Source organism: Myotis nattereri (genome assembly GCF_964212035.1).
Source record: "Myotis nattereri genome assembly, chromosome: 14".
In the NCBI taxonomy this organism is placed as follows: Eukaryota; Metazoa; Chordata; class Mammalia; order Chiroptera; family Vespertilionidae; genus Myotis; species Myotis nattereri.
The window spans coordinates 55244327-55257110 of record NC_138089.1 but is presented as its reverse complement, the minus strand read 5'-3'; the positions used below and the strand labels follow the sequence as shown (position 1 = coordinate 55257110).

At 45.5% G+C, this 12784-nt stretch overlaps 2 protein-coding genes across 3 annotated transcripts in view; both read right to left on the bottom strand.

The window, feature by feature from the left end:
- Positions 1-1120: 1120 nt before the first annotated feature.
- RPL14 (ribosomal protein L14) lies at positions 1121-5325 on the bottom strand. Its single transcript, XM_081105883.1, has 6 exons — positions 4521-5325; positions 3939-4040; positions 3281-3375; positions 1800-1899; positions 1660-1713; positions 1121-1460 (listed from the first exon to the last, which is right to left on the bottom strand). The coding sequence occupies exons 1-6, from the start codon at positions 4782-4784 to the stop codon at positions 1173-1175; spliced, it is 903 nt and encodes a 300-aa protein (XP_080962009.1). The 5' UTR covers positions 4785-5325; the 3' UTR covers positions 1121-1172.
- Positions 5326-10723: 5398 nt separating this feature from the next.
- Positions 10724-12784, bottom strand: part of ENTPD3 (ectonucleoside triphosphate diphosphohydrolase 3) — a 29697-nt gene continuing 27636 nt past the window's right edge. For both annotated transcript variants that reach the window (XM_081105882.1, XM_081105881.1), the window contains exon 11: positions 10724-12072. In XM_081105882.1, the coding sequence (XP_080962008.1) occupies positions 11836-12072 (237 nt within the window). In that variant the 3' untranslated portion in view covers positions 10724-11835. The remainder of the gene's footprint in view (positions 12073-12784) is intronic.

The following is a 12784-nucleotide window of genomic DNA, read 5'->3' as shown; positions in this document are numbered from 1 at the left end:
CCAGCGTTCTCTGGCGTTTGCCAGTACGGGCTGCTCTGCCAGGCAGCGAGGGGATCATTGCTCCGTGTGCCAGAGCTGCCTGGGTGCTGTGGCTGCACCAGCCCGCCCGCAGCGGGAGCCTTGGAAGTGGGAAGGGCTGTGAAGTTTTAACCTTTCTAATAAACTGTTAACAGGAAGGAGTTCTATGATGAGCTGTCCCTGACAATTATCAAGCCGCAGGAGGCAGTCCAATTTACAGCCGGTCACTCAGAAAGCCTGGGCCTTGGGACTGCATCTGAAGTGCGGGCAGACCTCTAAACCCCTTGGTAGTCGTGTCAGAATCGCAGGGGCTGCTGTGGAGTGTAACACCCACACATTTACTGAGAAATGCTGTAAGAAACAGTTCATGAGGACAAAGTAATACAGACAAGCCAAGTCTATCCCTCATGAAGCCTAACAGGACGAAACACTGGAGGATGCAGTAACTGAAAACCAGAAAACCAACCCAAGCGCAGTAAAACCAAGAAACCAGTAAGATGGCTTACTTAGGCCTACGTGGCACTACCACCACTTGGTTGGTTTAGACCAGTGATTTTCAACCTTTTCATCTCATGGCACATAAATGACTAAATTCTGTGGCACACACAAAAAAAGGGGGGTCTAATTTTAATTCTCTAGACAACTCCTGAACCCTCACACAGGCCAGGTAACCCAAAACTGACTGCATTTCCTTTATCACAGAAGCTATTACACTATTATCACTTGACTATTAATACCAAGCCAAAATGATTTTGTCCATTTCCCAGTCAGGTTCAGGAAATCAGCTTTTGGTTAGAAATTATAGGCAACCGAACTTAGAATGTATCTTATTAAACCCTCAAGCATCCAAAGCTGCTAGAATTTTATGTTTATATGGAAAATATATTTGTACTAGAAAAAAAAACACCTGATGTTCTCATCATCATTTCCCATGAGAACATTAACTCGTTACCACTTAGTATGATGGCTTTAAACTACCTGAAAGCAGGCAGAATGAGACAAAGGAACTGATTTTCTAACAATGACATCAACCTTCCTACTATCAATCTCCTTCGCAATCCCTGCCCCGCAGCAGACGTTCACCCACAGCAAGCAGATGGGCCAGTGTGTTAAAAAGAACTTTTATTAATCGTTTATAGTAGCCCCTCGTGTTCTCATGCTTTCTTGCCAGATGCCTTGGGAGCAGCAGGTGCTTTCTGGGCTGGGGCTTTCGGACCCTTTTGAGCTTTTGGAGGCGCTGCCTTCTGGCCTGCAGGCTTCTGGGCGGGAACCTTCTGGCCTGGAGCCTTCTTGCCTGCAGCGGTGACCTTTTTTGCTGGAACCTTTGCAGCAGCTGCTGCAGCTGCAGCGGCACCTTTAGCAGCAGGTGCTTTTTTGGGCGAAGCTTTCAGGAGAGCTGCCTTTTGAAGCTTCTTAACTTCAAGCTTGATTATTCGGTTCCTCTGAAAAAGGCCAATGTAAGTATATTTACAACATGCATACAGAGACTATTTGTCATATATGTATGTATGTTTAAGAGAAAACCCTAATGTTAAGACCCTCATATAATCAACTTTGCTCTACTAAGCATGGGCAAACAGAATTACCATATAAATAAGTTTAGGGTTAAAACATAATCCTGTACTAATTTTAAAAACTTACCATTTTCTTTGCCTTCATCACTTTGTAACGATCAAAATCTGTCATCTTGGCTTTCTATAAAAAACAAAACACAAAACTCTCTTATACCACCTTCCAACCCTCCAAAAAAGGTCAGAATTCAAATGACTGTAAGTTATTACCTTTTCTCTGGCTTCAATCTTCTTGGCCCATCTTGTGGCTGCCCATTTTGTATTGATATCTGCCTTCTCCCAGGCTTGTCGAACATACTTCTGGCGGGCACTAGAAAGAACCAAGACTAGAGATGAAGAAATCAGCTTTGAAGCAAAACAAACCCAAGGGCAGCTTTTCACCCTCTGAAAAGCAGAACTGATACCCCCTCTCAGGTTAAAAAGCATAAGCAAAATAATCCCAAAAGTACCCTTCCCATTTGTTGTACTTCTAGCTCTAGTTGTCTCTAGAGAACAAATACCACCCGGCACACCACATCTTTGGATGTCTTATAACCTCAAACACACAATTAACCCAGTAAAACCCAGTACACTTCAAAAGTAAACTAGTTACAGGTGTCCCACTACAACTGTCAGTGCAGTTGGATAACTGTACAGCAACACAGCAGTTAACGTCCACAGTCTACATCAAGCATGTTAAAAAAGAATTAATGGTTTTCTCAATTCCTTGTAAGTAACTGTCACAAAATGATGCATGTTACTTTTTTAAAAAAATCCTCACCCAAGGATATTTTTTCCATTGATTTTTTTTTTAAATATATTTTATTGACTTTTTACAGAGAGGAAGGGAGAGAGATAGAGAGTTAGAAACATCGATGAGAGAGAAACATCGATCAGCTGCCTCCTGCACATCTCCCACTGGGGATGTGCCCGCAACCCAGGTACATGCCCTTGACTGGAATCGAACCTGGGACCCTTCAGTCCACAGGCCAACGCTCTATCCACTGAGCCAAACCGGTTTCGGCCCATTGATTTTTTTTAAAGAGAGACTGGAGGGGAGGGGTGGCAGTAGAGAAACATTGATGTGGTTACCTCCCGTACTTGCCCCTGCCCTACTGGGGCCAGGGGTAGAGCATGCAACTCAGGTCCATACACTTGACTGGGAATTGAACCCAAGACCCTTCCATCAGCAGGCCGACACTCTTACCACTGAGCAAAACTAGCTAGGGCTGTTAAATACTTCTGACACACAGGAAACATTCAACTAAGGATAACGAGTATTGGAAGAAACAAGAACTCGTATTTTTGTTTTGGAACTAAAAGTGATTAAAATATAAACAGGAAACCAGAATTCCTAAAAAAAGGTCTTTGCTGCGTAAATCCTGAGAGAGGTACAAACAAAAGAGGATGGCAAATCTGCACACAGGCAAAGCCAGAGAACGAAAAGATCGCAGCACATTTAAAAGGAAACAATGCCTGCCCACTACACTGGAAATTCTTCTTCTGAATTGCTTCCATTCTTCAAAACTGTTCACTATATTCTCAAGGGAAAACTAGTAAAATAACAAAAACTTTTTTTTAAGTAAACCAAGAAAATGTTCTCTAGCACAGTGGTCGCCAACCGGTGGTCCACGGACCACTGGTGGCCCACGAGGTCGGAAAGGCTGGCCACTGCTGCTCTAGCATAAGCAAAGCTGGGAGGTGGGTTTTACCTGTGTGGGAACTTAAGGATGAAGTCAGTGAGCTGCATGCATTTGAAAGGCATAGCCTGTCTCCTTACTCGAGTGCAAGGTCCATCAACCAAAGCCTAGAAGACATAAGATCAAGACCTCAGTGCAAAACCTAACAGCATTCAACAGGATAGTCTGCAATAACATGTCCTTTCAAAATCCAAGCCCTACTATTTAAATGCTTTTTTTTAAAAAACGATTAATTATTATTAGTTCAGCCTATTACCTAACTACATGTAATTTACTTGACAATTTTAAGTCTTCAATCCTTACATTTCCAACAAACAACTTAATGTCCATTCACAGCCTCTGGTCAATCCCTTAAGTTTGTGGTTCTCAATACTACACGCCTGGCTTGTTCTAAACTCCCTTTATACATATATAGTAACTCATTGAACCCTCACCAATGTTTTAGCCATAAAGGTGCTGGCTAGTGTAAGCCGCAGAGGCAATACCCAAACCCAGTGGCACTGGCCAACTCCAATCTGTGCCTGAAAACCCCTACAGCGCCCTGCCTGCTTTCCCCGAACTAAAACACCGCCATCGCCCACCCACAGCCCTCCGGCCTCCGGGGCCGCTGGGGTCCTCGCAGCGCACCACCCACTGTCGTGGGAAGCTGTGACTCTTCCCTTACACTTACCCTGTTCTGATCGATAACATCTACGATCGCGACCAGCTTCCCGGCATGAGGCCCGAAGGAGACGTAGGCCACCCGGCCAACCTCCACGAAGCGCCTGAACACCTGAAATGGGCCGGGGGGGGGAGGAAAGCGAAACTGATTAAAATCTCTCCACATTCACAGGGTCCTGCAGTTTACAGGCAAAGAGGCTCAGTGCAGCGAAGAACGTAGAGGGAAACACCCACCCCAAGCGCCACGGGTCGACCTGGATAACAAACTCGCAGAGGCGGGGACGGCGGCAAAAGCCGGGGTCTCGCCGGCCGTCACGGCCCGGCCCGCCAGTTCCAGCCCCGCCAGGCCGCCGGCGCTCCAGCTTTGGCGGCGGCTGCGCGCACGCATAAGCCCAGGCGCGCCGGGCCTGCCGGGCCCTCCACGCGCTCATCGACCGCAGGTCCGGGAAGCCCGCAAGCTACGCGCTCCATTCGCCCGGGAACCCTCACCTTGCGCTACGTAGGGCCCGCTGGGCGCCATTCCGCGCCCCGCTCAGGCGGTGGTGCAGCTGCGGGGCGGCCAGACCCCGGAGCCCGCAGCAGTGATACTCACCATGTTGGCGGCGCTCGGCGAGAAGGAACGAGGCCCACCCAACCGTGCGCATGTGCAGATAGTCGCCCCGCCCCTGCGCTGAACGGAACGCCGACGTGGGCGCTGATTGGTTAGAGCTGGGGCGTGCGTGCGTGCGTGCGTACTCGCGCGCATGCTCCCTGGGAAAACATGGCGGAGCCGGCGGAGTCTGGACGATTTTTCGCTGAAGCCGGCAATGAGCTCGCCCTCGGTGGTGCGGCGCTGAGTGGCGGGAGGGAAGATCATCGCTTAGGAGATTAGGGTGAAGAGCACAGAAGCTTTGACTCCCTTTGTCCACATTCCACTTGGCTCTTTTTTTAACATTCTTCCGTCTTTCTTTCCACTGCTCACCCTTCTCCCGACTTTTATCTAAACGTGGTTACTCATGGTTTAGTGCTAGATATGTTTTTTCTGTCCCCGAGTGACTCCAGTAATTTTGTTAATGTTTTATTTTAGAGTAATTCAGACTTACAGAAACGTTGCAAAGCTAATAGAGGTAATTTCCATGAATGCTGAATGTTGACATTTTATGTTTGCGTTCTCTGAACGATTTGAGAGAGAATTGCAGCCATGATGTTTCTTTATCGCTACACGATTAAATGTGTTATTTCCTAAAAACAAAGACATATCTTACGTAATAAAATGATCAAAATCAGGAAAATAATACGAATAGTCTGTTCTTTAATTTGCAGTCCTATTTAAATGTTATCAATTGCCCCATTTACAGTTGTTAGAGTAAATGCTATATATATATACTTTTTTTCCTGGTCCACAATCTAATCTAAACAAGTTGTGTTTAGTTACCATGTCTAGTTTTTCTGTTTTGTTTTTTTTGTGTGTGTGTGTTGTTGTTTTTTTAAATATATTTTATTGATTTTTTACAGAGAGGAAGGGAGAGAGATAGAGAGTTAGAAACATCGATGAGAGAGAAACATCGATCAGCTGCCTCCTGCACATCTCCTACTGGGGATGTGCCCGCAACCCAGGTACATGCCCTTGACCGGAATCGAACCTGGGACCTCTCAGTCCGCAGGCCGACGCTCTATCCACTGAGCCAAACCGGTTTCGGCCTGTTTTGTTTTTTTAATCGGTAACCGTTCCTAAGCTTTTATCTTTGGTAATACTGACGTTTTTGCATTTTAAAATACAGGCTGGTTGTTCTGTGGAATGTCTCTCGATATGGATTTGTTGTGGTTTTCCTCACCATTGCACTCAGCTTATGCCTTTTTGGTAGAAATGCTGAGCCCTTGATGGCATCGTATCAGGACACACGCGGGATGTCTCCTTGGCAGTGTTACTATTCACCACTTGATTAAGATGGTGATTACTTTGCTGACAATTCCCAAATCTATTTCAGTCGTTTCCTAAGATCTACACCAGCATATACTCCTGGACTGTTCCAAGCAGCCTCCTAAAGTGATCTGCCTTTCCATTGATCCATTTAATCTATTCTCTGCTCAGAAGTCAGAGGGATCTTTTTAAAAAACAAATCATGCCCTGGCCAGCTTGGCTCAGTGGATAGAGCGTCAGCCTGTAGACTGAAGGGTCCCGGTTTGATTCTGGCAAAGGGCACATGCCTGCGTTGCGGGCTCGATCCCCAGTAGGGGGCGTGCAGGAGGCAGCCAATCAGTGATTCTCTCTCATCATTGATGTTTCTCTCTCTCCCCTCTCCCTTCCTCTCTGAAATCAATAAAGAATATATTTTAAAAAATAAAGTAAAATAAAAAACAAATCATGCCCTGGCAAGTGTGACTCAGTGTGGCTCAGTAGGTGGGTGTCGGCCGGTGCACTGAAGGGTTGCCCCTGGTTTGAGTCGCTAGTTCGGTTGGACCCCTGGAAGGGGGTGTGCAGGAGGCAGCCCATCTAAGTTCTGCTCTCACATCGATGTTTCTCTCCCTCTCCAAAAATCAGTAAGAAATTTTAAATCAATAAATAAAATCACATCTTTCTGTTTAAAACATTTCAATGGCTTTCTACACTATTAGAATAAAATCAAAACTGCTTATTCTGGCCTGCATCATATGCTCCTACATGCAACCCCTTGTTCCCCTTCATTGTGCTTCAGCCACACTGGTCTTGAATAGGACAAGCTCTCCCCTTCTCCATGACTTGTACGTGGTGTCTCCTGTGCCAAGAATGCTTGGGGGGAGGGGGGCGGACATCAATTGGGGAAAAAGAAGACAAATGTAAAACTTTAGACAATAAAAAAAAAAGAATGCTCTTCCCTTTGTTCATACAGCATGACTGCCACATAAAAAAGGTCAGTCCCCTTGTCCCTTTACTAGATCAGCTGTTTGTTTTCCTCAGAGTTCTTACCACAGTTGTTTGACTCATCTTTCCGTCCATTTAGCTGTAGTTTTGCACCAACTAAAGTGAGTTCTATGAGGGCAGGACCTTGAGCGTCTTCTTTTCTTAGCACAGTGCCTCCTAAGGGGCTCAATAAGTGGGTGGCGAATGATTTCGTCTTTAGGCCTTGGCATCCTGCTTTATAATTTACAAAGCAAAAGACATGAATAAGAACATTCACCGCAGTCTGGTTGTGGTAAGAGCCCCAGACTGGACACTACCCAAAGGCCCATCAACAAGAGAATGGATAAGTCATGGAAGTCTTTATAATGGAGTCAGCAGCGTGTACACGGAACATGGACGCATTCACACACAACAGTGAAATAAGTCAGACGCATAGGGTGTATGCCATGTGATGTCAATTATATGAAGTTCAAAACAAGCAAACTAATCTTTGGCTGTTAGAAGTAAATGAACGTGTTTACCCTCGGTGGAGGCAGCGGCGGCTGGGGGGAAAGAGAGACAGCTGAGCTGCTGGTGGCCAGTTTCCTCTGCGTGTTGGTGACCTGAGTGTGTTCAGCTGGTGGAAATTCAAAGCTTTACCTTTCGGGCTGGTACACTTATTTCCCCCAAATAAAGGTTAGCTTAAAAACGCACACACAAAAACAACTTTCAAAATGGGGTCCTCTGGCTTTAACACCAGAGACTCTGATTTGCTGGTCTGAGGAGGGGCAAGAATCAGCATTTAAAAAAACAAGCTCCCCCACCTGGCAGGTGTGGCTCAGTGGTTGAGCACCGACCTATGAACCAGGAGGTCATGGTTAGATTCCTGGTCAGGGCACATGCCCAGGTTGTGGGCTGCATCCCCAGTAGGGGGTGTGCAGGAGGCGGTCCATCAATTATTCTTTCTCATTGATGTTTCTATCTTTCCCCTTCTTCTCTGAAAACAATAAAAATATTGTTATATTAAAAAATATATTAAATAAGAATATATTAAATAAGAAAAAAAATATATTAAAAAAGAAAAAAAAAAAAAGCTCCCCAGTGATTCACTGAACACACTTTGGCAAACACTTTCGGATTCTCCAGTTACAAAATTATTTTTCTAAAGTTCATCATCTGATTAAGTCAACCCTATTTAAAGTCCTCCAAATGTTCACTTTCATCCTCTGTTCTACAGAATCAAGTCCAAACTACCGAGCCTGGCATTCAAGGCCCTGCACAACAATCCTGCAGTAGCTACGGGTCTCACGGCTTTTCATACACTGGGCTTCCCTTTTCCTAGAATGTGCTCCTCACGCTACAGCTCTCCTTGAAGAAGCCGCTGGAGACCCTTCCCAAGCAGCCCCAGGCTCTTTGCGGATTTCTCTATGACAGTGGTTCTCAACCTTCCTAAGGCCACGGCCCTTTAATACAGTTCCTCATGTTGTGGTGACCCCCAGCCATAAAATTATTTTCGTTGCTACTTCATCACTGTAATTGTGCTACTGTTATGAATCGTCATGTAAATATCTGATAGGCAGGATGTATTTTCATTGTTACAAATGCAACATAATTAAAGCATAGTGATTCATCACAAAAAACAATATGTAATTATATATGTGTTTTCCGATGGTCTTAGGCGACCCCTGTGAAAGGGTCGTTCGACCCCCAAAGGGGTCGCGACCCACAGGTTGAGAACCGCTGCTGTATGATAATGGGAAGGCAACTGTAAGTAAGGCCCAACCGCCTTGTGGTGTAGGCGACGGGAAATGAGCAGGATAATCCTTAGCAGCCACTTACATCAGAAACCAAAGTATCAGACCACGCGTAAGCAGAACTCTGATAGGCCGGCTACACCCAACTGGCTCGTCCAATCACCAGGAGGATTGGCTAGTTCTGTCCCATCCACATCCTCCTTTACAAATCATTTTGAATCAATTCATAGATGTGATGGTCAATTTTATGTGTCAATGTGGCTAGGCTACAACCTTCAGTTAACCATTATTCTAGGTGTTGCTGTGAAGGTAAACAAAAATTAGTGGGAATGCTTGATATCAAATGTTCAGATTTCCGATTGCCTCAGTATTTTATAATATTAAAAATATTTTTGAACTGATGATTTTTTTCAGCATCCTTAATGAGGTAGAAACAAAAAGGACCCAACCTGGGAAAGATTTTCTCCATGGCTCCAGCAGAGGGCCTTCGTGTCTCATGTGTTTCAGGAGTCCTTACTTAGCATAGAGTAGACTTTTGGAGAATGTATGAATGAATGAATGAATAAATGAATGAATGAGTAAATGGATGAAAGAAATACCTTTTAAAACTCTTATTCATTGCCTATACTCCCTGCCAGATACTGGCTAAGTGTTACATTTTACTTTTCTCAACAATCCCATGAGGTACTAGTAGATATTAGTCCCAGAGATTGAAAGACTTTATGAAGATCATAGAGGTAGCAAGTAGCAAATTCTTGAGTTAACCCAGACCTATAATCTTTTAAATGTCATATAGGACATACAGAAAGTACATGCATGGTTGAAAAAAGGGAACACCTGTAACTACTACCTAGTTATAGAATATCAATCACCATCACCCCAAAAGTTCTGTTACTCTAGACTGGATTTTTGTGTGCCCCCGATATTCATATGTTAGAAGTCCCAACCCCCAATGGGATGGTATTTGGATATGGGACTTTTGGGAGGTGATTGGGGTTAGATGAGTTCATGAGGGGGTGCCCACTATCATGATGGGATTAGTACCCTTATAGAAAGAGACACCAGAGAGCTCACCCTCTCTTTCTGCACAAGCACAGAGACAAGGCCCCGTGAGGACTCCGTGAGAAGGCAGCTGCCCACAGCCAGGAACTGAATCAGCTGGCACCTTGATCTTCGGCTTCCCAGCTTCCAGAACTGTGAGAAATTAGATTTCTGTTGTTTAAGCCATCCAGTCTCTGATATTTTGTTATGGCAGCCCTAGCAGACTAAGACATCTGTTTGTTCCTTTCCAGACACAATCTCTGTTTCCCCACCCCACCTCACCCCCGCCCCAAATTTAAGAGCAATGATTTTCTTGCTTTTCTTTAGAGTTGATCTTCTGTGTTTAGTTTTGCCAGTTTTGGAGCTTTACATAAATGGAATTAAACTTGCTTTTTACCCTATGTTTGTAAGATCCATCCATATTGAACATATTTGTAGTTCTTTTGTTTTCACACATATTCTCATGGTTAAGGCCTTTTGTGTGTGTGTTAAGAATCCCTTTCCTTATTCAAGATCTCAAAATCTCAAAACCCTTCAGTCCTCGGGCCCACACTGTATCCACTGAGCCAAATTGGCCAGGGTACCTTCTGTCTATATTAGAAACAAGCCATATGCACACACAAAGACGAATAATGATATAATTTATGATGTAATTAGTTTTGAAAAGGTGATCCAGGAGACAGGCCATAGTGTGTGTAAGGAAAGCTTTGTGAAAGAAGTAGAGCTAAAATTATGCCTTGAGAAATATGCATTATTTGCATGGATTCGAGGATGACCCAGTCTAGGTAGAGAGAACTCTGTGAGCAAAGGTGCATTTTGGGATGGAGCAGCCATTCTGGGTGGAAATCAAGATCTAAATGGCGGGGGGGGGGGGGGGGGCAGAGAATATCTAATGGCAGGCTGTGGCCTCACAGAAGCTTTGACTGTCAAATAAGGCACAGAAATGTTCACTACAACTACTAGTATCTCAAGGAGCCAAAGGTTTACCAAAGGGAAGTCCTTTGAACTCTCTGAAATAAAAGTGATATTAATGCATCATTTTCTTAATTCACTAGGCAAGTCTTCTTAAGAAAATGTTCTCAATTTTTAAAACTTCTCACCAGTACTGCCTTGGGACCTTGGGAGAAGGAGTACCATGTGCAAGGTAACAAACACACACCCTGCAAGTCAAAACAAAATCCGAGTCCTTTATTCCACATTGAGCTACCAAACGACCATCTGCAATCATGTTGACTTTTAGCCTGTAGCCATCGGACATGCCGGAGTTCTCCCCATCCCACTTAGGAGTTAAACGTCCCTGCAGCTTCCTCTTCTTTCTCCAAAGTCAGGAACTATGGCCGCTACGCAGGGAGATCTACCGCCCAGGAAAGGAACTGGTAAGCCAATCATAGAATAGGACGTCTTGTGGCGCATCAAGCATACCTGTGGGATGGTGGACAGAAGGTGCACGCCACGCTAACGGTTTCTGGAAAGATGGCCCAAAACAAAAGCCTCGCCAAGGCAGAAAGATCTGGAACACGATGCCCTCGCCAGGAGGAAATGTTTCATAGGATGACAGGAGCAAGGTGAAGGGGAGGTGAGGATAATGATACAGACACCGGCTGCGATCTAATGACCAGAGCCCTGAGCGGGAGGGAATCCCACTTGAGGAATGGCCAGCTGTTTTCTGGGAGACTTGCCGTGCGTCCATCCTTCAGGTTCTGCCTGCACGACAGAAGCTGGCTGTGGCCACTGTCCTTGGGCGTAAAGCCGTCTTCTCCCCCAGATCCTATATTCTACCAACCTGAGGCAGCTCAATGTGGATGGGATTGCTAAAGGACAGCCTCAGTTAAGGACCAGTGGGCGGAAGCCATACGATGAGATAGCTGATTGGGTCAAATGCTTAGTGGGCATCTGCCAGGAGGAATACGGCCTTTCTAAGGGAGGACAGGATGCAAAATGTGCCCTGAGGTCAATTCTTCAACATGGAACTGTCATAATCTCTGCTTCCTCTTCCTCTGGGGCCCTGGAATAAAGAGCCGGCCTTGAGGGCCTGTCTCTCCTGTTCCCCAGGGGGTCAGCATTGGGTGGTGGGGTCTCTGAGGAGCAGTGTGCAAGGAACAGTTGAGGGGCTCCCCAAGAGGTGCGTTGGCATACATCGTATCTGAGGGGCGCACAACCTAAATATTTGACTGCGGTCGTGTTTCCCGCAGATGGGCATTTCACTCGCATTGTCTGGTGTCACCCAGGCTGGACCTGGGCAGCCCTCGAGCTCCTGCAGCTGCTCACTCGGCTCACTCGGAATCCACTGCATGGTCCAAGGCATGCTGGGAGCGCCTCTGATTCCTAGACAACGCATACAGGTACACCAGGAATGCCAGGCACAGCAAGGCCACTCCCGTGAAGAAGGCGAGGACGCTCATAAAGGTAGGTGGCTTCATGGGCAGGCGGATCAGGGGGATTTCGGCTGGGATCTGGTTGGTCAGGGTGAGCATGTAGCCAAGAGACCAGGCTATGCTGCTATTGTCCACCTGTGAAGTAGAGGAGATGGTTGAGTTCTCAGGGCAGGGGCTGAGGTGGGAATGCCATACCCGGGGCACACCACTGCCACCAGCAGGAAACACCCACTGGAAAAGAGGTCAAAGGACTTGCCCAAGTTCAGACACTGCAGAGGCTGGGCGACAATCCAAGTCACTGGGACCCCCAAAGGCTCGAGGGCCCTAACTCCAGCACCACAGAGGCAAGGCAGAACGAGTCCCCACAACCTCGCCACGGCCAAGTGGGAAGAGGCAGAGTTGATGACAGTGGACCATTGTCTGTTGCCGGCTGTACAGTGTCTGCGGCTAAAGAAGGAAGGTAATGTGTGTTCGCTAAGCCAAGGGCCAGTTTCTAAGAAACAGGGTTTGTCAGTTTCTTCTGGTAAATTCAATCGATTTTTGGTTTGCACATTTTTAGGTTGTTTTATTAGATGGATAAATATTTCTAATTTGCAATCTTCATGATGAAATGAACTTTTTGTCATTCTGTTGTAATCCTCTCTATTGTGAATGATGCTTTTTATCTTAAAGACAATTGTTTTCAGATATTAAATAGCTACAGCAGTTTTCTTCTGGGTGATGTTTGCCTGATAGTTTAAAAAAAATCTTTTTCTTTTTCTTTTTTAACTTTCAATCTTTCCAAATCCTGATGTGTAAAGCCTGTTTCTCTTATAAATTACATATATTTGATTTTTAAAAATCAGGT

Coding starts and splice junctions, on each gene's coding strand:
- RPL14 (XM_081105883.1), bottom strand. CDS start 4,784: ATGATCTTCCCTCCCGCCACTCAGCGCCGCACCACCGAGGGCGAGCTC. Junction 4,041..4,520: donor CGCCGAGCGCCGCCAACATG/GTGAGTATCACT, acceptor GGCCCATTTCAG/GTGTTCAGGCGCTTCGTGGA. Junction 3,376..3,938: donor ATGTTATCGATCAGAACAGG/GTAAGTGTAAGG, acceptor TATGTCTTCTAG/GCTTTGGTTGATGGACCTTG.